The sequence below is a fragment of the Argiope bruennichi genome, chromosome X2 (genome assembly GCF_947563725.1).
Source record: "Argiope bruennichi chromosome X2, qqArgBrue1.1, whole genome shotgun sequence".
Lineage (NCBI taxonomy): Eukaryota > Metazoa > Arthropoda > Arachnida > Araneae > Araneidae > Argiope > Argiope bruennichi.
This window is the reverse complement of record NC_079163.1, coordinates 44,674,353-44,697,537: the sequence shown is the minus strand read 5'-3', so window position 1 is coordinate 44,697,537 and position 23,185 is coordinate 44,674,353. Positions and strand designations below refer to the sequence as shown.

Below are 23,185 nucleotides of genomic sequence, written 5' to 3'. Positions count from 1 at the left end.
AATGATTATAATCTTTTAATTTACACACAGTGTCATTTTTGAAGAAACGATTTGAATCGCCAGTAGAATATTACAAAAAAAGATGCAAATGCTTCGAATTTACAAAATTTAAATATTTGATAATGAAGAAGAAAAAGCATATTTTATTGTAACTTATTTTGTTGGTCCAGTATTTTCAACTACATTAAAAAAACTTTATTCATAAGGAAATCATTAATCATAATTAAAATCGAATTCAACTCGAATATTTAAGATATGTATTGCTTGAAAACTCCTCTCAGAGTTAGATAGTAATTTAAAATTCAGATCCAATTAAGCAAAATTAATGATTTTATAAATTACGTGTAATTATTTGTAAACGCGTTTTTCATGTTTTTATATAAATCATTTATATGTGAGATATTAATCGATTTTATTTAATTAATAATTAAACATCGATTTGTGTAAAAATGGATAGATAACGTTACTTTTATATGGTATAATTAACTGATTTCATATCAGGTTTCTTATTTTAACTAATTTTTATACTCCATTTCATATAAGATTATTTAACAAGCTAGAAATTATGAGAAAATTCTGAATATATTTACAAATTCATCCTAAATTCTGAGTTAAACTTTTCTCAAAAGTGTCTTTTTTATTTTATTTGAAACGGATCTATTGAATGTATTTTGAAATTGAAAGGATTTGAAACACTGAATACGTTTAATTTTAGTGCTGAAGGAAATATTAGAAATTGAAAAATTTTGATAAGATTATAGAATACATAAAACCTTATTCAAGGAATATATTTTCACTTGTGATAAAAATAAATATCATAGAGACCTATAATTTCTTTGAACATTCATAAGTAAAAAGGGCATTATATCAGGCAGACATACAGACTAAGATCCAGACTTACAAACTTTGATAATTATACAATTGGATTATCAAAGAATTTCTATAAATTTTTTTCTCGAAATCAGTCGCATCACAATTAATATTTTACTTCTTGAGACACAACAACCTCATTGCGCATAGACATCTTAATAGAATTCTGCGCATACTTTTGTGCGTATGGCATCCCTCGGTGGAACTCACTTAATAAATTATGTAACAGGACCTAGTTTTAGTTAACTGCATTTGAACGTGCACCTCCAGTAATTCCATGGATCCAATCAATATAATGAGAAACTTCTGTGTATACACCGGGTTTTCCAGGTCTGGCACATCCCACACCCCACGATACGACTCCAATCAGAACGGCACCACCTCCATGGGATTGAAACAAAGGACCACCGGAATCTCCCTAAAAATTATATGAATTGTTAATATGGAATTCTTTTCTGTAAGCAATGAAACATTTAATTTAATAAAAGTTTAAAATGTTTGAAGCTGGAGTGGTAACGTGTGGCCACAATGACTCCTCTTCCCACTCTAGCTGAGATACATTTCATTGCAGGGGAGAGAAACGCCTCATCATGGCCTATGCAATCAATGAGATGAACTAATTAAGGACAAGATGTCCTCTGTGTAGGATTTGCTATCTTTGATTCAGAAGATAATCTTTTCAAATCTCCTGAATCAAATTAACTCTACGTACTGATCAAATCAAATGAAAGGAAATGACTCAGCTCCTCAAAGACGTTTCTTGTTTTAACTGTTTGACTGTTTTGCTTAATAGAAAAGGTAAAAAAAAGAAAATATTAAAGAAATAAAAGAGAAACTTCCCATTTAGCAAATAGTTCATATGCCTTCATCTAGTGTTTTAAGTTGCAAATGAGTGACTAATTACAAATATATTTTTTAAAAATAAATGTTATATTAAAAATATTTTAACAGAAAAAAATTGTCCCGGTTTGCAAACTATGTTCATAAAATATATCAACTTTTCTAAAGCGGACTAATCTTAAAACAGAAGACAAATATATTCCACGTTTTTAATGAATTACAGTAATAATGTTTTCATTTCATGGCTAAATCTTTCACTCTTTATAGTGGTACGTTTCAGTTTTAACAGTGAGTCCCTAAACTGTATAAATAATAATTTAGCCTATTTAAGAGAAAGATTTTTCTAAATTAAGAAAGATGAAGAAAGATTTTACAAAACTGATTGAAAGGAGAACATTTTTTTCTGGTTTAGACAGCAGAAGGTGTAAAGCATATTTACCTGGCAAACGCTTTTACCACCTTCTTTGTAGCCTGCACAAATCATTGTTTCTGCCATGTTGTCACCATAGGCTTGTTTGCATTCAGCATCACTCAACAAAGGAAGTTCCACCGCTTGCAGTGTGCTTGGTGTGATTCGAACGCCTGCGGAAGGAAGCAAGCTAAGTGACACGACTTATCATTCAGTAGAAATTGTTGAATCAAATTATCACCATAAAAGTTTCATAGTAAGCAGATTAATGTTATCATAGGATAGTGCCCATTAAATGGTTTCGAAGCGTGGATTATTTGAATAAGAAATCCTACAATTTTATTAAAATGACCTAAAACGCTCTGCATTCAAGAAGCCTAAATAATTTTGGTATGGAAAAATCCTTTAATTACATCTATTAATAAATCTTAAAAATTTGAGTCATTTCAAAAGATTTTATTTATTTAACTGTATTTAAGATGAGTGAATAAATGATTGCCTAACAGCTTACTGGTGTTATAATGCTAACAAACGGTAGTCTGAATTTTGATAATGAAAGCGATGTTTGAAATATTTTCCAACTCTTTGAAGTAAATGCTACTGATTGCTCACGAGTTCTTTTCACCTGGTTTTTAATTTATTAACTTAACTGTCTTGAGACGAATTTTAATACAAAAACAAAACTCTTCTTTCTTTTTAATAGTGTCTTCTTTTCCTCAATGTTTGTTAAACATTTTCTCATTAAAATTGAGGTTTAACTTATTTGTTAATGTTTAAAAAATATTTATTTTTTATTTTAGATGTGACAAAAAATATAACTACTGAATATTTTCATGATCATAATGCAATGAAAAAAAGTATTATCATTTGATACAAACGTTCATATAATATTCTTAGTGTATGTCCTTAATAAAACAACGATTTTCAATAATTTTTAAATAACATTTTGACTGCGTGAGAAGATTTGGTGGTAAGTAAATAATTAGATGTTCTGGTTTATGCCTCATTTCCTTCATTACAGTCAGCTCATATGGCATCATAGATCAAGTATTGAATATCGCCGCGAATGTTATTTAACAATTAATTTCATGATAACTTAAAAGCAGTTACAATGTCCTGCAAGACTCTAAATAGATTCCAAAGCTAAATTATCTTGGCTGGCTTGATAAATAAGTATACGGAAATATGAACTGGCTCTATTGTAGCATTGTCTTCTATTTTCAAATGAACGGGGCTGGTGCAATTACTTTGCGAAACGTCTATATGCTCATATTTGTAATGTTGGGTGACAAAGTTGCTCAGTGAAAGTTAATCAAAAGAGATTCTTTAGGTATCGATAGGGGAAAATAGTTTATTCTTTTCTACATTATGCTATGAATTCATAAAAATTAAAATTAGTTTCATGCAATGTAAAAACATTTTACCTTCTTGCATGAGTCCCCATCCAGAGGCATATGCATGACCTGTTGCTGTGTGTCCAGGAGAGGGTAAAGAAATACTCTGAATTTTGTTGCTGAATTGGAAAGGTGGATCCACTCGAATGAGAGCAATATCATTTCTGAAGCGGAACATGTCATACTGGTCATGAATTTGAACGTCCACAACCTGGAATGATAGAGATCATTTCATTTAATTAGAAAATTAATTACAACACATAAAAGAGTTAAAACAAATTTAATTACATGATCATTATCATTTTAAGCTCGTTTCATGAGATTCATATTTATGAAACAAAAATGTAAGAAATAAATGCGAAGATTTTTACTTCTTTGAAATATTTCAATCTTTGAAAGTTAAGAATTGTCTTAAACTATATGATTTGCTCTAGTTGATGAATTAAATAAAAAATAAATTGGAGGTGTCTAATTTCGTGTTTATTTATTTGTTGAAAATAGTTTTTTAACGTATTAATTAATAGTTGGTATTTTTCTGTCATTGGGACTTGTTTATTTTTTAAATTGCTTTATTTGTTGCTCTATTCATGTATATATGCTATCATGTTGTCGATCCTACTTCTTTTTCGTAACCATTAAAATTGTATCTTTATCAGTTTTTATTTATTTTTCATTTTTTCTCTTTTGTTCGGCGCTCTGTCTTCTAACATAAAAAGTATGCCTCTCTATATGCTTTTATAAATGAACAAACATTACATAGTATCCCCTGATTAATTTGCGCAATTTTTCTCCGTGCTTTAATTTTTTTTCAATTTTAAATATTTCTAAAATTTATATATATATATATTCCTTTTTACCTGAAACGTTTTTTAGATCTTGCTTTTTTTAAAATGCGTTTTAATTTTTTCAAGCTTTTTTAATATTTAGAGAGACACAGCTGACGGTAATAAAAAAAAAGCTCTTACGTAAAAATTCCAGAAAAAAGTTTCATGCTTGTTAATTTTTTTGCATTTAAACTTCCTTTATTTTTTTTCTCGAAATTATTCAGCTACATCGCGTCTCAAATGCATTCGGTTTTGCTGTTTAGAATATATTAAAAAACCCTTCATCTTCAAACAGATTAAGAAAGTTTTCTCTGTTACAAACATTCGTTTTTAGCGTCCACTTTCTTAATTATTTCCTTTTTCATTATAAAAGCTTACAAAGAAAGTTCTTTTAGTGTAAATAATTTTTCTACACTTTCCTTATTTTATTTCGCTTTAATTAATGTATATAGAGCGAAAAAAAGGGTTGCGCACAGAACCGATGTATTAATTTTGCCATTTTTTTATTTTGATGTCTTTGCTAATGAGATCTCTGTTAATGATTTTCATCGCACAAAATACTTAATTACGTTCGGTGTTACGATTTATCTCAAATCTTTGCTTTTAGTTGAATAAAATATTTTTCTTTTTAATTTAGAAATGCTAAAAAATAAAGGAAAGTTTTAAAACGGAATACTTTTAAATTTCAAATGAATTCAATAATCAAATTGATTGAAAGAAATATTAAATAAATAAAAGATAAGTAACAAAATAACCTTAAAACTTAGAGTTCAAAGCTATTTTTCGTAAAGAAATAAGTATAAAAAAACACAAAGATTTTAAAGACAAATATAAAAAAGGGAATCTAAAATGAAAAAAGACGTAAACATTTTTGAATTATTTAACAGAAGTAAGAAATAGTTACAATATTGTATACGAACGACATCACTTACTTTATGAACTGAATAATCTCCCCCATTCAAAGATTTAATTCGATTTTCATCTCGAAGATTGGTTGTAGCAGCAACAACTCTATAGTTAGACAGCAAAGCTCTGCAAATAAAAAGACGTAATATGTTTTTAATTACTAGCTACATCGACTTGAGATTGATTTATGCAAGTTAATCTACGAGTACAAGCTGATGTTGAAAAAAAAGTTTGAAAGTCACTTCAATAAATTTATGCAATTATGCAGAGACTTTAATGTTCTAAGCTTAATCTTTTAAATTATTTTAAATAGTTGATCCAAAAGTTTCAATCGCATTTCGCACTTTTGAAGTCACACATACAAATTAACATAAATAATAAAAGTTTAAAACGTGATCTAAATAAATAAATAAAATATTTTCAGTTATAATATTTTATGTTCAAGTGTATAAACCAAAAGAAATGATATGTTTGAAATTTTTATTAAGGTAATTCTATGGTATAATCGCAAGAAACTAAAAGAACAAAGAAAGAAAATAAGCTGATAACATCAACTTGTAAATATCCATATAGAACTTTAAATCTGAGAGCGTTTCATTAAAAATTAATCGAAAACGTAGCTCAATTTCTATGCTCTTTATCTGTTAATTGAAAACAATGATTGTTTATTTCAATAACTCGTATAGTCTATCACAAAATGACTCTAGATTATGAAATTTCTGTAAAATAACTTGGTTGTCACCTTAATAAATGCGCATTTTCCATATTTTTTTCTCGTTTCATCAAGTTAATATATTGATTATAATTTGATATACTGAAAAAGATTTTGAATTTTATCTATGGTTCTTAGAAATTTTCCCTGTTAATGTATGTTTAATTCATTATCATAATTTAGATTTTAAACAATAAAAAAAATTGAAGGTCACAAGAAATATTAATGCTTGTTGTTAGAGCCTCCTGTCGAGTAATTGGGAAAATGGAAAATGTGTATGCAAATTTATTTAAGAAGCGTATGACCAGTTCTCATGACTTACATTTAAACATATTAATTTTTTGTAAATTGCATGCTGGTTTAATGCTGGATAACGGAGCCCTACGAATTCATTCTGGTTGAAATCAAAAGGATATCAGATTTTCCCTGAGCAGAAAGTTCTGCCCAATTTAACAGCGGATTCCCGTTTCTTGCCATCCGTAATGCTTGGTTGGACACCAAATCGAGCTTAAATTGTGCAAACCATCAAAGTTATTATTTTTCTCATTAGAAAATAAAAGAAAATGACATTCAAAGGTCAAGGGCAGAAATTGAAAAGTTAAAACTGTATCTATTATGCAAAGAAGCAGAAACTAGGTTGTAGTTTTCGTTAGTTATGACAATTGATGAAATGCCACTAAAACAACTATGTGAATTAGAATAATAATATTCATTTAGAAAATTTCAACTTGCATCTTAGTAATTCCATGGTCCATCGGCTGATGTATGCAAAATGAATGTTCTAAAATAAGGAACCTTAAACTTTAAAAAAAAATTTCATCGCTTACTTGTATAACAATGAAAAAATTTGAAGTGTGTATTTTCTATAAGGCTTATTAACACTTTAAAAAAGTATGAAGAGTGCTCCATGAAGCCAATTCATACTCATGGGAGACATGTCAAGCGCATCGCACCAATGAAATTTGTATACTCATTGAGTATATATAAGGAGGGGAAAAGAAGCGGCATTACAGCACAATATAAGACAAAATGCAATTAAATACTGCATATATATGCTGCTATTTTAAATGAGTCAGGAAAGTTTTATGAATAATCTCCATTCTTGTGAGATTTTATTTGATAATGATTCATTTGGTTTTAATATATTTTAAGAAGAACAGATTGTATCAATAAGGTAGACATTTATAATTGAATATTTCAGTCACATCAGTTTAATAGCTCTTGAAACTTTGATTAAAATGCCTGGAGGTGTTAATTTGTGTTTTAAAAGCAGAAATTTTTTAAAATAATCCATGGGAAATTTCTAGTTTTTTTTAAAAGAATTTTTATTCTTTGTTCATAATTTATCTATAGTCAGTAAGTTCTTCAAGTTCCACACATTACAAACTACATTACTTCCTGTTATATGAAGAAACTAGTTAAATTGATCTTCAGTAATTCGTTCAATAATTTTTCTATTAATCTCTGCAATTGAGTTTTTCTCAGGCCAAAGTTTTTTCTTAATTTTTTTTAAAGTTTTGGATAAATTAAATTTTAAAAAAATATCCTGAAACATTTTTATCAAAATCATAAATTTCTAAATTTATAATTCAATGATTATTTGATATATATAAGCTTCAAAATTCAATAGCCTATAAAAAAAATTTAATTTCCATGTTTTCTTTCGTGATTTAAACTATCTATTTAAATCCTATTAGAGTAATTGTTAAATAGACAAAGCTTAATGGAGTCAAGTGAATCGACATCACTGTAATGTGGTTAGCATTAGAAATAATCTAAATTCTGATTGCTCATTTTCTAACACTGTATGTGGCGTCAAATCTTTCTACTTTCTTCAAGTGCATTCAATGGATTCCATAATTACATTGGCGTAGTGCTGTTGATTTACGTCACTCGATGATGAGTTAAACCTTTTATTATGGTACGCCTTTTATTATGGTCTCTCGTAACATCTATTATCGATATAAAGATTTAACATTTTCATCCATTTATCAATGAATGTATGCAATAACTTTAAATGAATTTGAAATTATTATGCTTAAGCGAATACATAAAATCTTTCGATTTCAAGTAAAGCCAGGATGAAACTCAGCGCAATAAATTGTAAGAAATTTAATAGGGCCTTCTGAAAATTTGCACTAAGAATTTTGAAATTTTTATACCTCTATACTACTTCAAATTCAGTTAACCTAATTCTCTTTCTTCGTATTTCTTAGATCTTAAAAATTACTTTAAGCTGCTTATGTGAAGTAATTGGTATTTAGTTCAGGCTCAACACATCCCTTTCAAAATATACATGAGATTTCGGTTTATTTTTCAAATAAACAGTCAAATTTTAAACTTCTGCTGAACCTTAATTTAAGAATATTTATAAATTAATACAGCTTTGAAAGCCAGGGTAATTCCGTGGTGAGAAAAATGCAATTTCAATCCTTGTTGAAAAGGCTGAGATTCGAGTTTAAGCTCCACATAAAAGCTGCCCTAGACAATATACAATTTAGTAATTGTTGTTAAAAGACTTCGTGTTGTTATGGTGTGGAAATTAGAAAAGTGAGCAGACAAAGGTATCACGTTTCCCCAATCGAGAGGAAAAGTCAAAATTGAAAAGTACGTTTCAGGTTGTCATTTTTACAATGCCAGTGCTCTTCTTTAATTGAATTGCGAATAACAAACAAAAAAAACAAATATTGTTTGTCAATTAAAAGAATTAAAAGATGTTTTATAAGCAAATTAATTCCCGTAAAGGTGCAATAAATGTAAGGTAATTTTAGTTAGATTAATGATGCATCATTAGGTCACTTCTTGAGTTTTTCCTAGAAAAAATCACAATAAATTTCCATAATCATCTCACAATGATTCATGTAAACATATGATTGCTACAAAACTCAAAAAAGTTTATCAAATTTCAGCTATTTTCTATTAATTTTTGATAAAGATATTTAGATTTGTTCTAAATAAAAAAAAGCTTTGTTAAAAATAGGTATGGTTATTAATAAAAAAAATGCGGAACAATATCGCAAGGAACTCTTCAAGGCTTTGGCGATCCCTATGCTGCGGAAAATCTAAATCAGGAAAAGGGCGAGCTAAAGCCAAATTAGGAAGAGGAAGCAAAACAGAAAGGAAATTTCCTAATGGTTTAATAATTTGTTAATGATCTTTAATTTCTTTTTGTTTAAAATGTAGTGAATATTTACCACAGATAAGCATTTCAGAAGGAAGTAAATAACATACTTTTTATCGATTTTCTTTTAAAATTCCTTTCGGGGATATTCTCATCTAACACAAACAGTATGTTAACAAGTTAACTCCTTAGTTTTGTCTTTTATTTAAATATTATTGAAGCAGGATGTGTCAAATTTATGGTTTCCTCAATGAGTTTTAAGAAACATACAAGAAGTTTTAATTATACAATGAAAATCATTCTAAGCATTTTATAAGCAATACATTTATTGGTTTCCTCTTATGTTTATCACCGTGAAAGCTTTTAGAGGCTAAAAATGAAACAATGAAAAAGAAAGTAAAGTGAAAAAGTGAGTTTCCGGTGATGACTTCGTTTCGGTTGAAGAATTTACTATCAGAGATTGACAATACTACGATACTTCAACAATTTATCATTTTATTTTTATTCTTGCATAAAGAAAAAGTTATCTTGTTGCTTTGAAATTACCTCCTTTTTTTTAATGCTTTATACTCTAACATTTTATGTTGAAAACCAAGTTAAAGAAAATAATTGGAAGCAATAAGTTGTAACAAATATTATTTGTATCGAAATTTTTTTCCGAGAGTTTGCAATCATATAATGACTCAATTTGCAATAAAAGAGATGCAAATATCTATCGTTTCATTGAAAGGTTTTTGGAAATATTAAAAAAATATGAAATAAATATGATTTGAAAGTTGAATTCATTAGGCACTTTTTGCAACTAAAAGATTTTAGATTAAATTTATCAATTTTTTTGAATAATGTTTGACTTGTTTTTAAATAATTTGCATTTCTCGTATCAACAGTTAGTTTATCTACGAATACATCTACATTTTGCTTATCTAAGTATGAAACTACATATTGATTACATGTAAAAAATTAAATACTGGTTGCATAAGCAAGCAAAAGAGATAAAATAAGCAAATATTTTTAAAGAGAGATAAAGTTCTTCTTAAGTGACTGCTGTTTCGGGAAAATTATTAATGAAGTAGCTTCTTGTAGTTTATTTCCTTTAGAATGCATTCCATTAAAATATTTTGTAATTATTAAACAAGTTTTTACAAAATTAACTTGCGATTAAAATTTTTTGATAAAACAAATTGTGCCATCATTAAAAACAAAATTCTATTTTTTATTTTACGTTTTCCACACATTTTTAACTTTATTCTTTAATTTGATATTTTATGCTTTGAAATGAACTACGATTGAATAATATACCCCGATTGAATTGTGTTTATTATAAAATCATTTATTATCATTTTCTGGATCTTTATCGCGTTGTTTCCTCCATGTTTCAAATAATGCCGCTATTAGGTAGGTCTAAATAAGTATACTTTATTTCAAACAATCAGATAAATCTGAAATTCAGTTCTCATTCAATAAAGAGTCTTGAAATGGCCATGAACTTTTACAAAATCTAGCGATGATAGCATCTGAATAAATGGGTTTACATAGCGGATTAAAGTCAGTTAATACATTGCAAATGAATCATTCTTTTCTTATCAATGATCAGCATTTGAACTCAAATGGGGTGAAGTTCAGCGAAAATTTCTCTCCCGCTGTTTCACAGAGCGTTCACTGACATTTTTATCCCTTTATTAAATATAGAACAAAATTATCTTCTATATTTATCTGCATATCAAGGATAGAACTCTAACATCTCCCATGTTTAATGTTTCAACAGTTGCTCAACCATGAAAAAAGAGCAAAAGAGCGCTTTCTGCAAGTATGGGTGCCTGCTCTTTCAACTTGCATCAAAGGAAATTTAATTTTATAAAAGGAAATAAGAACAATAGTGAATTAAGATATAAATAACTTTTTTTTAATCCTTATTAACCTTAAACAGCATTAAATACTATGCGTTTTGTTCAATTCCGTTCCCTTTAACGCAAAGGAGAAACGAATTGGTATGTAGAATTCGACTAAACCGAAAAAAAAAAAAAAAACTGCCAGTAGTTTCAGTTTAATACACGAATTGTTGATACGCATATAGTTTTTCCAAACAGTTTACCGAAAATTGCAATTAATCAGAACTCTTAAATTTAATTTATAGGAATTGTTCTTATAAGAATTCTCTTATGTAAAAATTATGCATACGGGCCTACTGGAATGTGAATTATGATACAATACCTATTGTTTTGGTATATGACACTGATGTAGTTATTTATTTTTCTTTTTAAAGAGATGGATGAAAATTTCCAATCGACATTGAAGATTTAAGGAATATTTGTCTACGTCTAATTAATTAAAAACAGGTTTAATAATGTGCCAGTCATTAATATTTTTACTAAATAATTAATATAAAAATAAATTTTAAAATCTCTGTATTTTTATTTCCATTATTTTTATTATTTTGCTTTTCATTTGTGAGCTATATTAAAATTTTGTTAAGAAACAAAAATATTAAAAGAATGATCTCTGATAACCTAAAATGATATTCATGACAATTAATAAAATATGTTTTCGCAGAAAATCTACCGCATACCTATTGAAACACTTATAGCAGTTATCTCAAAAAGTACATCAATAAATTAATGAATATAGTTCAATATAGTACTAATTCGTTCAGGCATATAAATAGATTTATTCAAATATAAATTCATATTTTAAATAAAAATTACAATAAATTTCCTTCCAAATTATTTTGATGACGCTTGAAAGTAAATAAGTTTCATGCATGCCCTGCCAAATTTTGTTATAATTAGTACAGTGATGATTGTTTTGAGATATAATTGGTTAAATTAGTAGAGATTTTTTTTGAAATGCTTCATTAATATAAAATTTTGCTATAGAAAATATTTAGCATGGTTAAACGCTAATTTTAAGCTGTAAAATTTGCTCACTCTAAGAGTATTCAGATCATAATATATTTAATATTACACACATATGCGTACTCATGAGTATGTTTTAATTCTATAAATTAGTTTATTTGTAAATTAACACTTGCATTAAAGGTCGAATCAATTTTACATTAAATGATTTGAAAAATAAATTGCTTTACAAGTGTATCAACGATAGTGAGCATCTTATTTTGAAACATTTTGAGAAACCCCTACCGTAAGGTACAATTTGGCCGATTATTTTAAAAGACTTTATTTGTAAACAGTCGCAAGATTCAGATAGTTACATGTCATTGATAATGGACAGCGAATTATACCAAGGTTTGAGCTGTTTGAGAAAAAGAAGAAAAAATTGTTGAATTCGATAGAAAGTAGGTTAAAGTTAAGTTAAAAAAGGGATGATATTTCCACAACTTATAAATTTAATTTCTTTAGGAAAAAATTGAAGAGCGTCATATTGAGATTAATTTGAAACATATAATTTCAACCTAAAATTGCAAATTTCTGTCGAAAATAAGTAAAAGAATCAAAGCAATAATAATAAAAAAAAAACTGCCAAAATCAGTACAAGATGGAATAAATTTAGATTAATTTGTATTAATCTAGTGTTGTACATTATTATAAACAATAATTATTTGAAAGAAACTCCAAGTATACTATTTTTATCATTAAGAAAGATTATTGCTTACATATTACTAAAAGGAATGAATTTAAAAAAAATCATAAGTGATTTTTTTGGGGATTATACTTGTGTTGAAATGAATTGCACCTACTCATGGTAGCTATCTGTTGTTTGAGCGTTGTCATATGAAAACTGTGGGTTTTGCATAAAAATCTTTTGCAATATTAAGAATTTTATAATTCAATATTATATCTTTTTGATTATTTTGTTATGGTTCTTCTTATCAGTTGTTTCAGTTTCTCAATAGTTTAAAAATTATTAATGGGAAAAAAGGACTTGGATTACTCATCATATTCCTATTTAGGCCTAACATTTCAGCAAACATATCTTGATACTAGTTAATTAATCCTTTTAATAATGAGGAAGACGGAAAAATAAAAGGAATAACGTGAAAATTCCAGATGTGAAAAAGAAAAAAACCCAAAAAAACATGGATTTAACGTCTTAATATTTGTGAAAATAGTAACAAAACAGTAAACTTTCTTCAGGTCTTTTCTTTTCACTGTCAAATGTTTTTGCTTTTTTTTGTAAGTGAAATAAATAATAAGCAAAAACTGATCCCTTGGAAAAATACTATATCTCTCTTCTCGATCGCAAAAAGTTTTATTTTTATTTGTTTATTCATTTTTTTACAACTCTAAAGAAACATTTTGAGAAATTTGTTCATGCGTAGTAAGATTCATTTAACCCGCAAAAGCTTGCCAAGGTTAGAAATAAAATATTTTACGAAAATGTTTGGATATACTTAAATAAACTATTAATTAAATTCTTCATTTCTCCACCACTTGAATAGTCCTTTAAACCCATTCTGTTAATAGAATATAATACTTTTTTTATCACATTTTTTTCTTTCTTATCATTTCTTAGATAGGAGACAATTTTTTATAAGGCTAAGTTTTTATACTGTTCTTGAGGTTATATTTTTTAAAAATATATACATTATATATAATATATTATATAATATATTATATATATATATACATTTATATAAATATATTATTTATATTCATATAAATATAAAATTAACCAATATCAAATTTTTGTGCTCTTTTTATAATCTATTTTTCGTCTAACTTCAAAAAGATTTTTACGAAGAAATGACATTAGCACAGTTCATAATATTGAAATGGTTAAAGAATAAAATGGATTTCCTTTTGGGAAAGAAAGAATTGGCGCTAAAATTTATTATTTATAACTATTTTTATCCGGGTATATTGATTCAGAATTTTTTAAAATTTCGAATTCAATTAAGAAAACGGAATGATTTTTATAAATCACCCTTTTGGTCTTACAATATTTTTATTATTTTATCTTTTTTCCATTTTAGATTAATTGGAAAATGAACTTCTGTTAAAAATATCGCAGATAAAACATTTAATAAAAGCATTAATTTTCTGATATTTTTAAATAAATGCTGGTTTCATCTAGGATTATAATATTTGTTTCATCTAGGTATTTTTAATTAAATCCTAGTTTCATCTAGAATTATAATAATAGTTTCATCTAGATATTTTTAATTAAATCCTAATTTAAGGATCAATTTCATATAGTTTGTTACTAGTTAATCGGAGAAATAATTATCTTTATACGATTAAATGAATTATACCACAGTTAGCATTAAAAAAAGAAAGAGAAAGAATGAATTAAATTCTTTATTCTTTGTTTGTGAAAAATTGTAAATTTATATTGGGTCTCTGAATTTTCTTTTTCTACGTTTAAGTAAAAGTGGCAAATACAATCAATGAAAATTTTACTCGCAATATAAAGCAAACATTTCATCCTAACGCAGCCTCAAATATTTAAAGATATTTGTGTTGAAATGTGCGATATCTCTAACTAGAAAAATTTAAATCCAGAAAACAATATTTAAATAGATTTATATGATGCGTTTTAAAAATTGATTTTACTAGAAGAATTTACTTACAAAGCTACGCAGTGTGCAGCAGTAACCACCCATTCTCTGCTGATGATGGATCCACCACAGATGTGAAAAATACGACCACTTTTCATGGATTTTCTCTGGAGTGAAATCTGAAATAGATAGAAATAATTATCAAAAGGCCATTTCAGAAGTACGAAAGGGAGAAGACTTACCTTTATGACTTAAGTTTAAGCCTACATGTCTTTTAAAACAAAATGAAAGTGTTACATACCTCTCAACACTTTCTCATCTTTTGATGTTATTTTGAATTTATGTTCCATGTTTAATCCAAATAAAACAAAAATTCTTAATATACTTTACCTGCCATGGTATCTCCCCTTCAGATACATCTCTGCCACCAACAACTCTTTGTTCAGCTTCTGGGATCATGTTAGTTTGTTGATCGGTATCTTGATTTCTTCCTCTCAAGGCCATAGGTTCTGGAAGCCTACTGGGAATTTTGAAGTCATCAGTGACAAAACTGGGTAACTTGGATCGTCCTGATACAGGATAGGAAAACTGTTCTCCGCCCATCATGTAGCTGGACATTTTGCTGTCACCGTGCATAACTCCAAAATACCCATCTGATAAATAAGAGCTTCCAGGTGCTACATAAGGGCTTCCCATATCAAAGTGCATGCTTTGCACTTCTGGCTTGTGAAAGAATGAAAACGTTTCTGGAGTTTTCCATGCGAAGAAATCTCTTGTTGGAGGAGCAGCTGCAATTTGGAATGGTTCATCATCGTCTTCGGAATTAGAAGGTCCTCCTGGACCTTCACGAAGTAAATGATCTAATGGGCTGTCCACAGTTTTCATCCCGGGAACTTTGAAATAGCCTGAAAGAAAAAACAATGCAGATGGTCGTGAATTATTAAATGTACTCGAAATATTTATTACCTTGTTTAAATAAGAAACTTTCTTGAAAATATTCTGTGGTAATTCAGATTTTTATTCCAAATATATATTTATGAAGCAGTCTGTTTGAGTGACACCCTTCAATAAAATTGAAAATAGTTTATATAAGTTGTTTCATCAGTTTAAAGTAAATGGAGGTGCTAGTTTTATAGATGAAATAAGCATTTATATTATAAGCATTAATATTAATTTTTTAAAAAAAATTGTTAATAAACAAGATGCATGCTATATTTCTCAAATTTTAAAATACAAATAAGAAAAACGTCCGATGATAGAAAAAAAACAAACACCCCATCGCTTTCAAAAAATAGAAAGGAAACAAAATCTATTTTTACTTTTTGAAATTCGTCTTTTTATTCTTTTAATAATAAAGATTTTTTAAGGAAAAAATTTGAGATCGTCTCTGAATAAAATAATTTACGATATTTAAAGAAACTGAACCTGGACAAAACTAATTTGAGGTATTGGGATTATTTTAACAAATTTAAATTATGAAAAGAAAAAACTGCATTTAATTAATTTTTATAATCTTATGCTTAACATTTCCTGCGTGTCGCAAATGAAGATAAAAAGATACCATAGTGGCTTTTATAGGTTAACTGCTAAAATAGAAATTATAGTATACAGAACAATACATTTATGCATTTTTAAATAATATGATGTAGTTGATTAAGAAACAACCTAAACGCTACTAAAAAGAATAGAATCTCAAAACAGTGCAATATTAAATGGTATTTGCATATTTTAACATTAGCGCCTTAGATCAACTTACAAATCATGAGTAATTATTTCAGAAATTGCATTCCTTTTTATTGGCCTAGAATTTTTTTTCATTCAAAAATGAAAAATTAATATGTTAATTTTATTGTAGCTGCAAGAAAAGAGACTTCTTTTTTTTTAAATCATTTAAAATAAAAAAAGGAATAATTTTATTTGATATAAATGACTACTGAATCTTATTAAGTTTTAATCAAACGAAAGAAATTCACGAGGGTGAAGAAACCCTAAACGCCGTAAATATCTTTTATAAATTATATATATTGAACATAATTTGAAAAAATTATTCATTGTAACAAATCCTAATTTAAAATAATTTTAAATTTCCTGAAATCTTAAAAGTGGCTGATGAATAAGATACAAAATACAGGTTTACATTTAGTTTTAGTTCCATAAATTAAATGATCAAGGACTTTTGAGAGATAATAAAATAGTACCGAAAACACGAATTTTAACAGTGAATGAATTTCAAGATTTAATACGAAAACATCAAATAAAATTGCTCTAGAAAGAAAATTTGAACCTTGCAATATGGAAGTAAATTTATACATCAATAGATACACAGTGGTATCCGCTATATTTAATATTTTCCCTTTTCTTTATAAATATATTTTATTTAATAATTATAATTTCTGCAAAATTGAATTGGCATTTTTAATAATTTAATAAACTGTCTTCACGAACATAATCGGTTTTAATTTAATTAATCTGCTGTGAAATATTTTTAATAGAATAGCAGCCTATAATTTAATGATATATTTAAATATAATTGATATTTATACTCATTTTAAATGGAAAATATTTTTTTTGTAATTATGAAATAATATATAATGATTAAATTTGAGAATTCATTTCAAGGCCTTTAATCATAAATATCTATCCCTAGAATATAAGTCTATCGAAATTGAGAATCCGTCGATGGATTTACCTTTTCATTAAATTAATTTGTAGTAAATGATTTTTCATTGGACTAGTAATATATAATTCATGAAGATATCTACTTTTAAAATGTTTCTAAAACTGAGATTAATATTTCGTTTCATAATTTAAAGAATCCTTTATATCATTAGGGTTGGCAGCTCATTTTATGGGGCTAAATGGTAAATATTTCACTTTGAAAATAAATCCATATAAATTATGAACCTTTCCCATTCTATCAAGAAGCAATATTCCTTCTATTTATGTTTCCACTTTTTGACATTGGGTCAACACAAAGATAAGGAGGAAACAAAACGCACAGACAGTAGGAGTCAGTAGTGAATATAAATATCCATTATTCCAAGGCGATAAGAGATACTTTACCATTCCCGGTGGAAAGAAATCCAAAGACAAAGATGACTGAGCACAAGAGTTTCATCGCACTGATTCGTTTCCTTATTTCGGTAAAAAAATGAAATGTTATAAGTGTTGGAGAGCTTTATATGTGGGTTGGAGTAGCGACCTGGAATGGATTGGCCTCTGCCGTTCTCTCTCTGGGTACGAGAGGGAAAGCTAACCTACTTCCTTGACTTGTTTCCTGTAGGAAAATATCTCATTAGAACGCCGCGAATGCCTTTTTAACTTGCGCGCCATTCATTTGGCGCAGGTTGGCAGGTCATTATCATTCAAGATCTGCGCTTAAAACTTGGGTTGGCAAACAATTCCATCCCATCAACAGCACCGGCATGCCGATAACAAAACGTGTTAACATGTGCGGTCATGCTTCCTTCGATCTAAATTATGGTATCGGATTCGAATGAGAAATATGATCAACTCAGGCGTGAGAGAAAATTCCCATTGCATAAAAGATTATATTTAATTTAATACTAACATAATTTGCTGGTTAAGAATTAATGGAATTCTATGCGGCATATCAATTGGTATAATGCATCAAAAATAGTTAAAATGTTAAAGTTCTGTAGAAAGTTTATATTTTTTATCACAAGGCATACAAGAATATAAAAAAATTTCTTATATGTTGTCTTTGATAACAAGAAAAAAGGATTTACTACCTATATTTTGCAGTTCCGAACTGTTTATTATTTTGGCATGATTTGAAAATTATTTATTCAGATGTTTCAAAATTTTTCATTAAAACAGCGGTTTTTTAATCTCTAAACCAGCGATCTCTAAAACAGCTGCACATTATCAAATATCAAATATTTGTATAAAAGTTTCATTTTTATCCGAAATAATTCAAATATATTACTTTAACAAACATTTTTTTTTGTATAATTCATTTTTTGTTTTCGGCAAGCAATACATGCCGACTGCAAAATAAGTTGTTAATATATGTCGTATTAACTTTACAAATAGTTTTAAATTTACTGTTATTCCAAGTCATTCATCAGAAATAGAAACGTAAAAACTTTGACAGTATCGTAATTGAAGTTGCAAGCATCACCAAATATGACAAATTGTTGTCTAATTATGGCTCGTCATTAAGAGCATTTGAAGTGCACCAAGATTTGAGATACTTACCTTTGAAGCAGAATATTGTGCAAATCTATGCATCGCTTTTCTTTCGCTGTAGGTTTCTGAAACGGATTTTATTCTGTTACAAATTTTACTATCCAAGCTTTTCAGTTCTTCAAAAAAGAAATTGAATCATATGCACGGTGCGGTGTAATTTTACCATGCATCAATAAAACCTAAAACCAAACCAAAAAGTCAAAGCACTGTTTGTTTGGACGGATATAAAAAAAATTGCAAAAGGGATACTTTCCTTTTGTTGACTTAAGTCTTACTCAAGACGAAAAGTGCAAAACTATATTTTTCAGTGGCTCAAAAGTCGTTCTCATTTTTTATTTATACGTTTTATTTAAAATAGTAAATGTGAGCATTTCTCATTCAGAATACATCGAACGAGGTAAATAATATTTGCGTTTCTGCTTTTAATCTTTCTATTTCAACGCTTTTTGCATATAACAACAATATTTTTTTAATAAAATGAAAGGATTTAATATATTATTATTATTCAGAAATTCATACTGGGTTTTTCTTGAGACTTAGAATTGTTTAGTGACGGCACCACATATTACATTTTGATAAGAAATTTAATTCTGCATTTTTTATTCAAAATTTATCTGGATTATATGGATAGAGTGTTAGAAAGATATCTAGACTAGGTCTGATTACTTGTAATAAGAACTAAAAATATATTGCAACAAATAATATTTGAAAAATTTTGATACCGTGATTTGATAACTTGGATACTGCTTGATTCTTAGTTATCTTGAATGCTAAAAAGAAACTAACACTCAAATAAATTGCTTTAACTTCCATTTGCAAAAAGTTTTGAAACAAAACAACTGATATTTTATTTGCTTGAAAATCAACATTTTTTTTTTTAGTTATAAGTGATATGAAATCCCGATACATATTTTCAACACTTACTACCAAGAACTATCGTATAAATTAGAATGCTAAACACATACTAAAGAATTTTTGAGATAATCGGTCTTGTGCTTAAGTTCTTTTCGAGAAACAGAAATTATCCTCCCAATCATTCATTTTTAAAGCATCAAAACAAACAATTTAAACATTTATCTTCCTTATTTTTACTTCATCAAACACAAGCAATCTTCTAAAATTTATGGTTGCAGATAATTTTATAACATATTTAATATCCCAAATTAATTCAATATTAATTCAAAAAATACTTATATTCCTTACGCATATTGGTATCGTTTTATTCTGTTTAACTGTGTTGCAATTTTTTGAAAAATGCAGCTAGTTTGTGAGTTATATTCAGCTAGTTTGTGAGTTACATCAATGTTTATATATCATATTACATCTAAGAAATTAGCCAAAAGTCAAACACACCAAGTTGTTCTCACTAAAACATTTTTCTCCTTCCCCAAAATTTGTTCAGAAGCTTTCTGCATGTAAAATATCTGTTTCATCTCTCTCTTTTTCCATTTCTTGCTTTATTTCCAAAAACTGTAGTATTTATAAAAATGCTTTTCTGCCCTCTCTCTAGAATAGATTTTTTAACAAATGAAGCTGTTGAATGGTCTATGCTCGATTCGATTCTAGATATAATTTCTAGATGATGAGGCAAGGAAGTATCTGGAGAATGTTTGTAATTCTAAATGTTGATAGAAAAAGGTTTACAGTCTCAAGATGGCAGCATACATGAGTAGCTGTGATTTTCACTTGAACGAGAAGTCACCTTTATAGTAGAATTTATAATAATTCTTTTCTTTAAAAAATATTCACTTTCAGCTCAAAATCTGGATTAATGAAATAAATGAAACCCGTAACTTTTAGAGAATAAACTGATTTAAGCTCATTCTTGAAGAATTGTAATTTGACTGGGTAACCTCGCTTGGACTTCTAATAGTAAACGATTGCTTGAGTTTTTTTCCAATGTAAGTCAATATATAATTTTTTGAAGCAATAATTGATAGTTCATGTAAAATAACTAAAGAGGAAAGACATATATGCAATTTTTAAACAAAAGGATTTCTAATGTGATTACTCTATAGATAATTAATATTATTTAATTGTAGCGAGTTATAAAATGTAGATTTTAAAAATCTGTTAGTAAAAGTTATGAATTTTCAAGCTAAGCGAGTCAGATATTCAAACAGAGGATAAAATTCAAATAGCTTTCTTCGAATAACCAAGAAATTATGCCCCAAAATTTAAAGTAGAGTGATTTTCTCTTCATTTCGAAAATAGTTGAAAATTCAGAAAAGTCACCAGAAGGTCATTTATTTATTTTAAATACTTTGGAAAAAGGTATTCAAAATAAAGACTGAAAGCCAATAAAATTGTCGAAAATTTTACTGTATCTCTAAATTATTGAATGAAGTGATAAAATTAAACTACACTTACGAACAAAAACTTTTTTAATAAACGAAAAGTCTTACAGTGCATTAAGATCAATTATAACTGTTATTATAACTGTTTTATAAATAATTAAAATACTGAGTAATAATTGCTATTATTGTTTTAAAACTGTATTAAATGGTAGAAATTTTACAAAATGAATAAGGATAATTGCTTTATAAATTAGTCTCATTGCCATATTTTTATTTGCTTCTTGAAAGAGTTATTCCGAAAACATTTTTACATTCCATGCATTTTGGTAATGAGAACAAGAAAAAAATCTTTTTAAAACAATTATTGTTATCACATATTCCAACAAGTATTTTTTAGATATAATAATTTGTTTGATAATAAATGAATAAAATTTAAATAAAAGAACTAAAAATGCTAATAATTATTTCTTGTTAAATAAGTATAGATAAATAAAAAGGTAAAACATTACACAAATGACATTTATTTTAATGTCTGTAAATTGAGATAAGTCAATATGAGCTAAATGCATAGAAAGGGTTTGGAGTGTGTAAAGTCGTTTGATATAAAAATTTATTACAAGCAGAACATTTCAAACCGAATATAAAAGGAAGTATGACTATATTTTCAATTTCATATGCAGATAAAATTTAGATGCACCAACCGATGACATTTTACCAATCGATTGATACGTTAGATTTGAAACCAAGATTCATAGATTTGGAGTAATCAAGAGTGTTCGGATATGAATTTTGGTCGACCATACATATGTAAATGTTTATCAGATTCAAAAGGATAAGAATTAATCACTTTTCAACACAACGCTAAGCATTTAAACCGGATTGCCTAGATCAGATGGATAAGCTAAAACTAAGCTGTCGTGAATAACTCAATGCAAAGTTATGATTAAAGGAAATATCTTAAAAAAGATATGAATATTTAATGGAAATATAACTCAGTCATGCGAAATTTGAAAGTACTTATTATTCTGGAAAGGTAGTGATTCTCTTAAATTTATTTGTAGAAGAACAGCATTTAAAAAATAAACCAAAACTAATATAGTTTCAGCCTGTTAAGAAAATATTAAAAAGTTAAAGTAAGTTGTTTTGAAATATAATTGCTGATGTTTATTTTTATTGGAAAGACAGTATTCCTTCATAAATCAAGATTTATCTCTAGTGAACCATTAAGTACCATCTTCGATAAAACAAAATAGAATAAATAAAAACGTATACTTTTCCAAAACATGAGAAGGATTTCTTCAGAAACCATTTGTTTTCCATCAGGATCATTCGATTTTGATTTGTATGTGCTTACCAATGCGAAGGCAAATCGTGTTTTAGGAGATATGTGATGTTATTAGAAATAAAAAAAAAATTGTATTAAAACTTTTCTAGTTTATGTACAAGAGTATTTATTCAAATTGTAATCCAATAAATATTTCCTAAATTTTTAAAAATATGCATGAATTCCAACAAATAATGCTTTAAATGAAGTAAACATTGCATTTTATATTGTTTCAGTCAACGGATGGACTTATGAAAAAAATAGCGAAATCTAAATTTTTATACAGCCGCCCAATCATATAAGTGTAGATGAATATTCTTCACTAACAATTTAATAAAAAATACCACTCTTCTGCAATCAAAACTGAACTGATTTGCGATTTTCATTATTTTAGACCAATTAACCTCCACCTTGGCCATTGATTGGATGATCATTCTCGAGAAAACCGTTGAAATGGCCTAAAATAGTTTATTAATTCTAAAATGTTCTCTTATTTCCTGATCCAATCCCACCTTTTTTATTTAATTAATAATACACGAGCTCTGTAAAACTGCTTTAATCAACACTTTCCCCGGCTCCAAGTGAAAGGATAAAAATCTGTCAAGCTAAGCAAATTCTTTTAAACGATACCTACATCAGAATCTCATAGTATAAAATCACTGGGGAAAAATATTTCGGTCTTCTTCCGCTCTTATATCGCTTGTGAACGAACTTCGGTTTCGCATTCGCTTCTAGGACATAAATAACTTTACTAAATAGGACAAAAATAACATAACTTCCCTGATGGAATAAAGCAAAGTTTTAAATTTTCAAAAGTGTCT

At 27.6% G+C, this 23,185-nt stretch overlaps 1 protein-coding gene across 1 annotated transcript; it reads right to left on the bottom strand.

Moving 5' to 3' along the window:
* Positions 1 to 613: 613 nt before the first annotated feature.
* LOC129960180 (trypsin-1-like) lies at positions 614 to 17,769 on the bottom strand. Its single transcript, XM_056073388.1, has 7 exons — positions 17,595 to 17,769; positions 14,922 to 15,436; positions 14,604 to 14,710; positions 5,270 to 5,369; positions 3,544 to 3,724; positions 2,150 to 2,292; positions 614 to 1,288 (listed from the first exon to the last, which is right to left on the bottom strand). The coding sequence occupies exons 1-7, from the start codon at positions 17,647 to 17,649 to the stop codon at positions 1,109 to 1,111; spliced, it is 1,281 nt and encodes a 426-aa protein (XP_055929363.1). The 5' UTR covers positions 17,650 to 17,769; the 3' UTR covers positions 614 to 1,108.
* Positions 17,770 to 23,185: the final 5,416 nt, after the last annotated feature.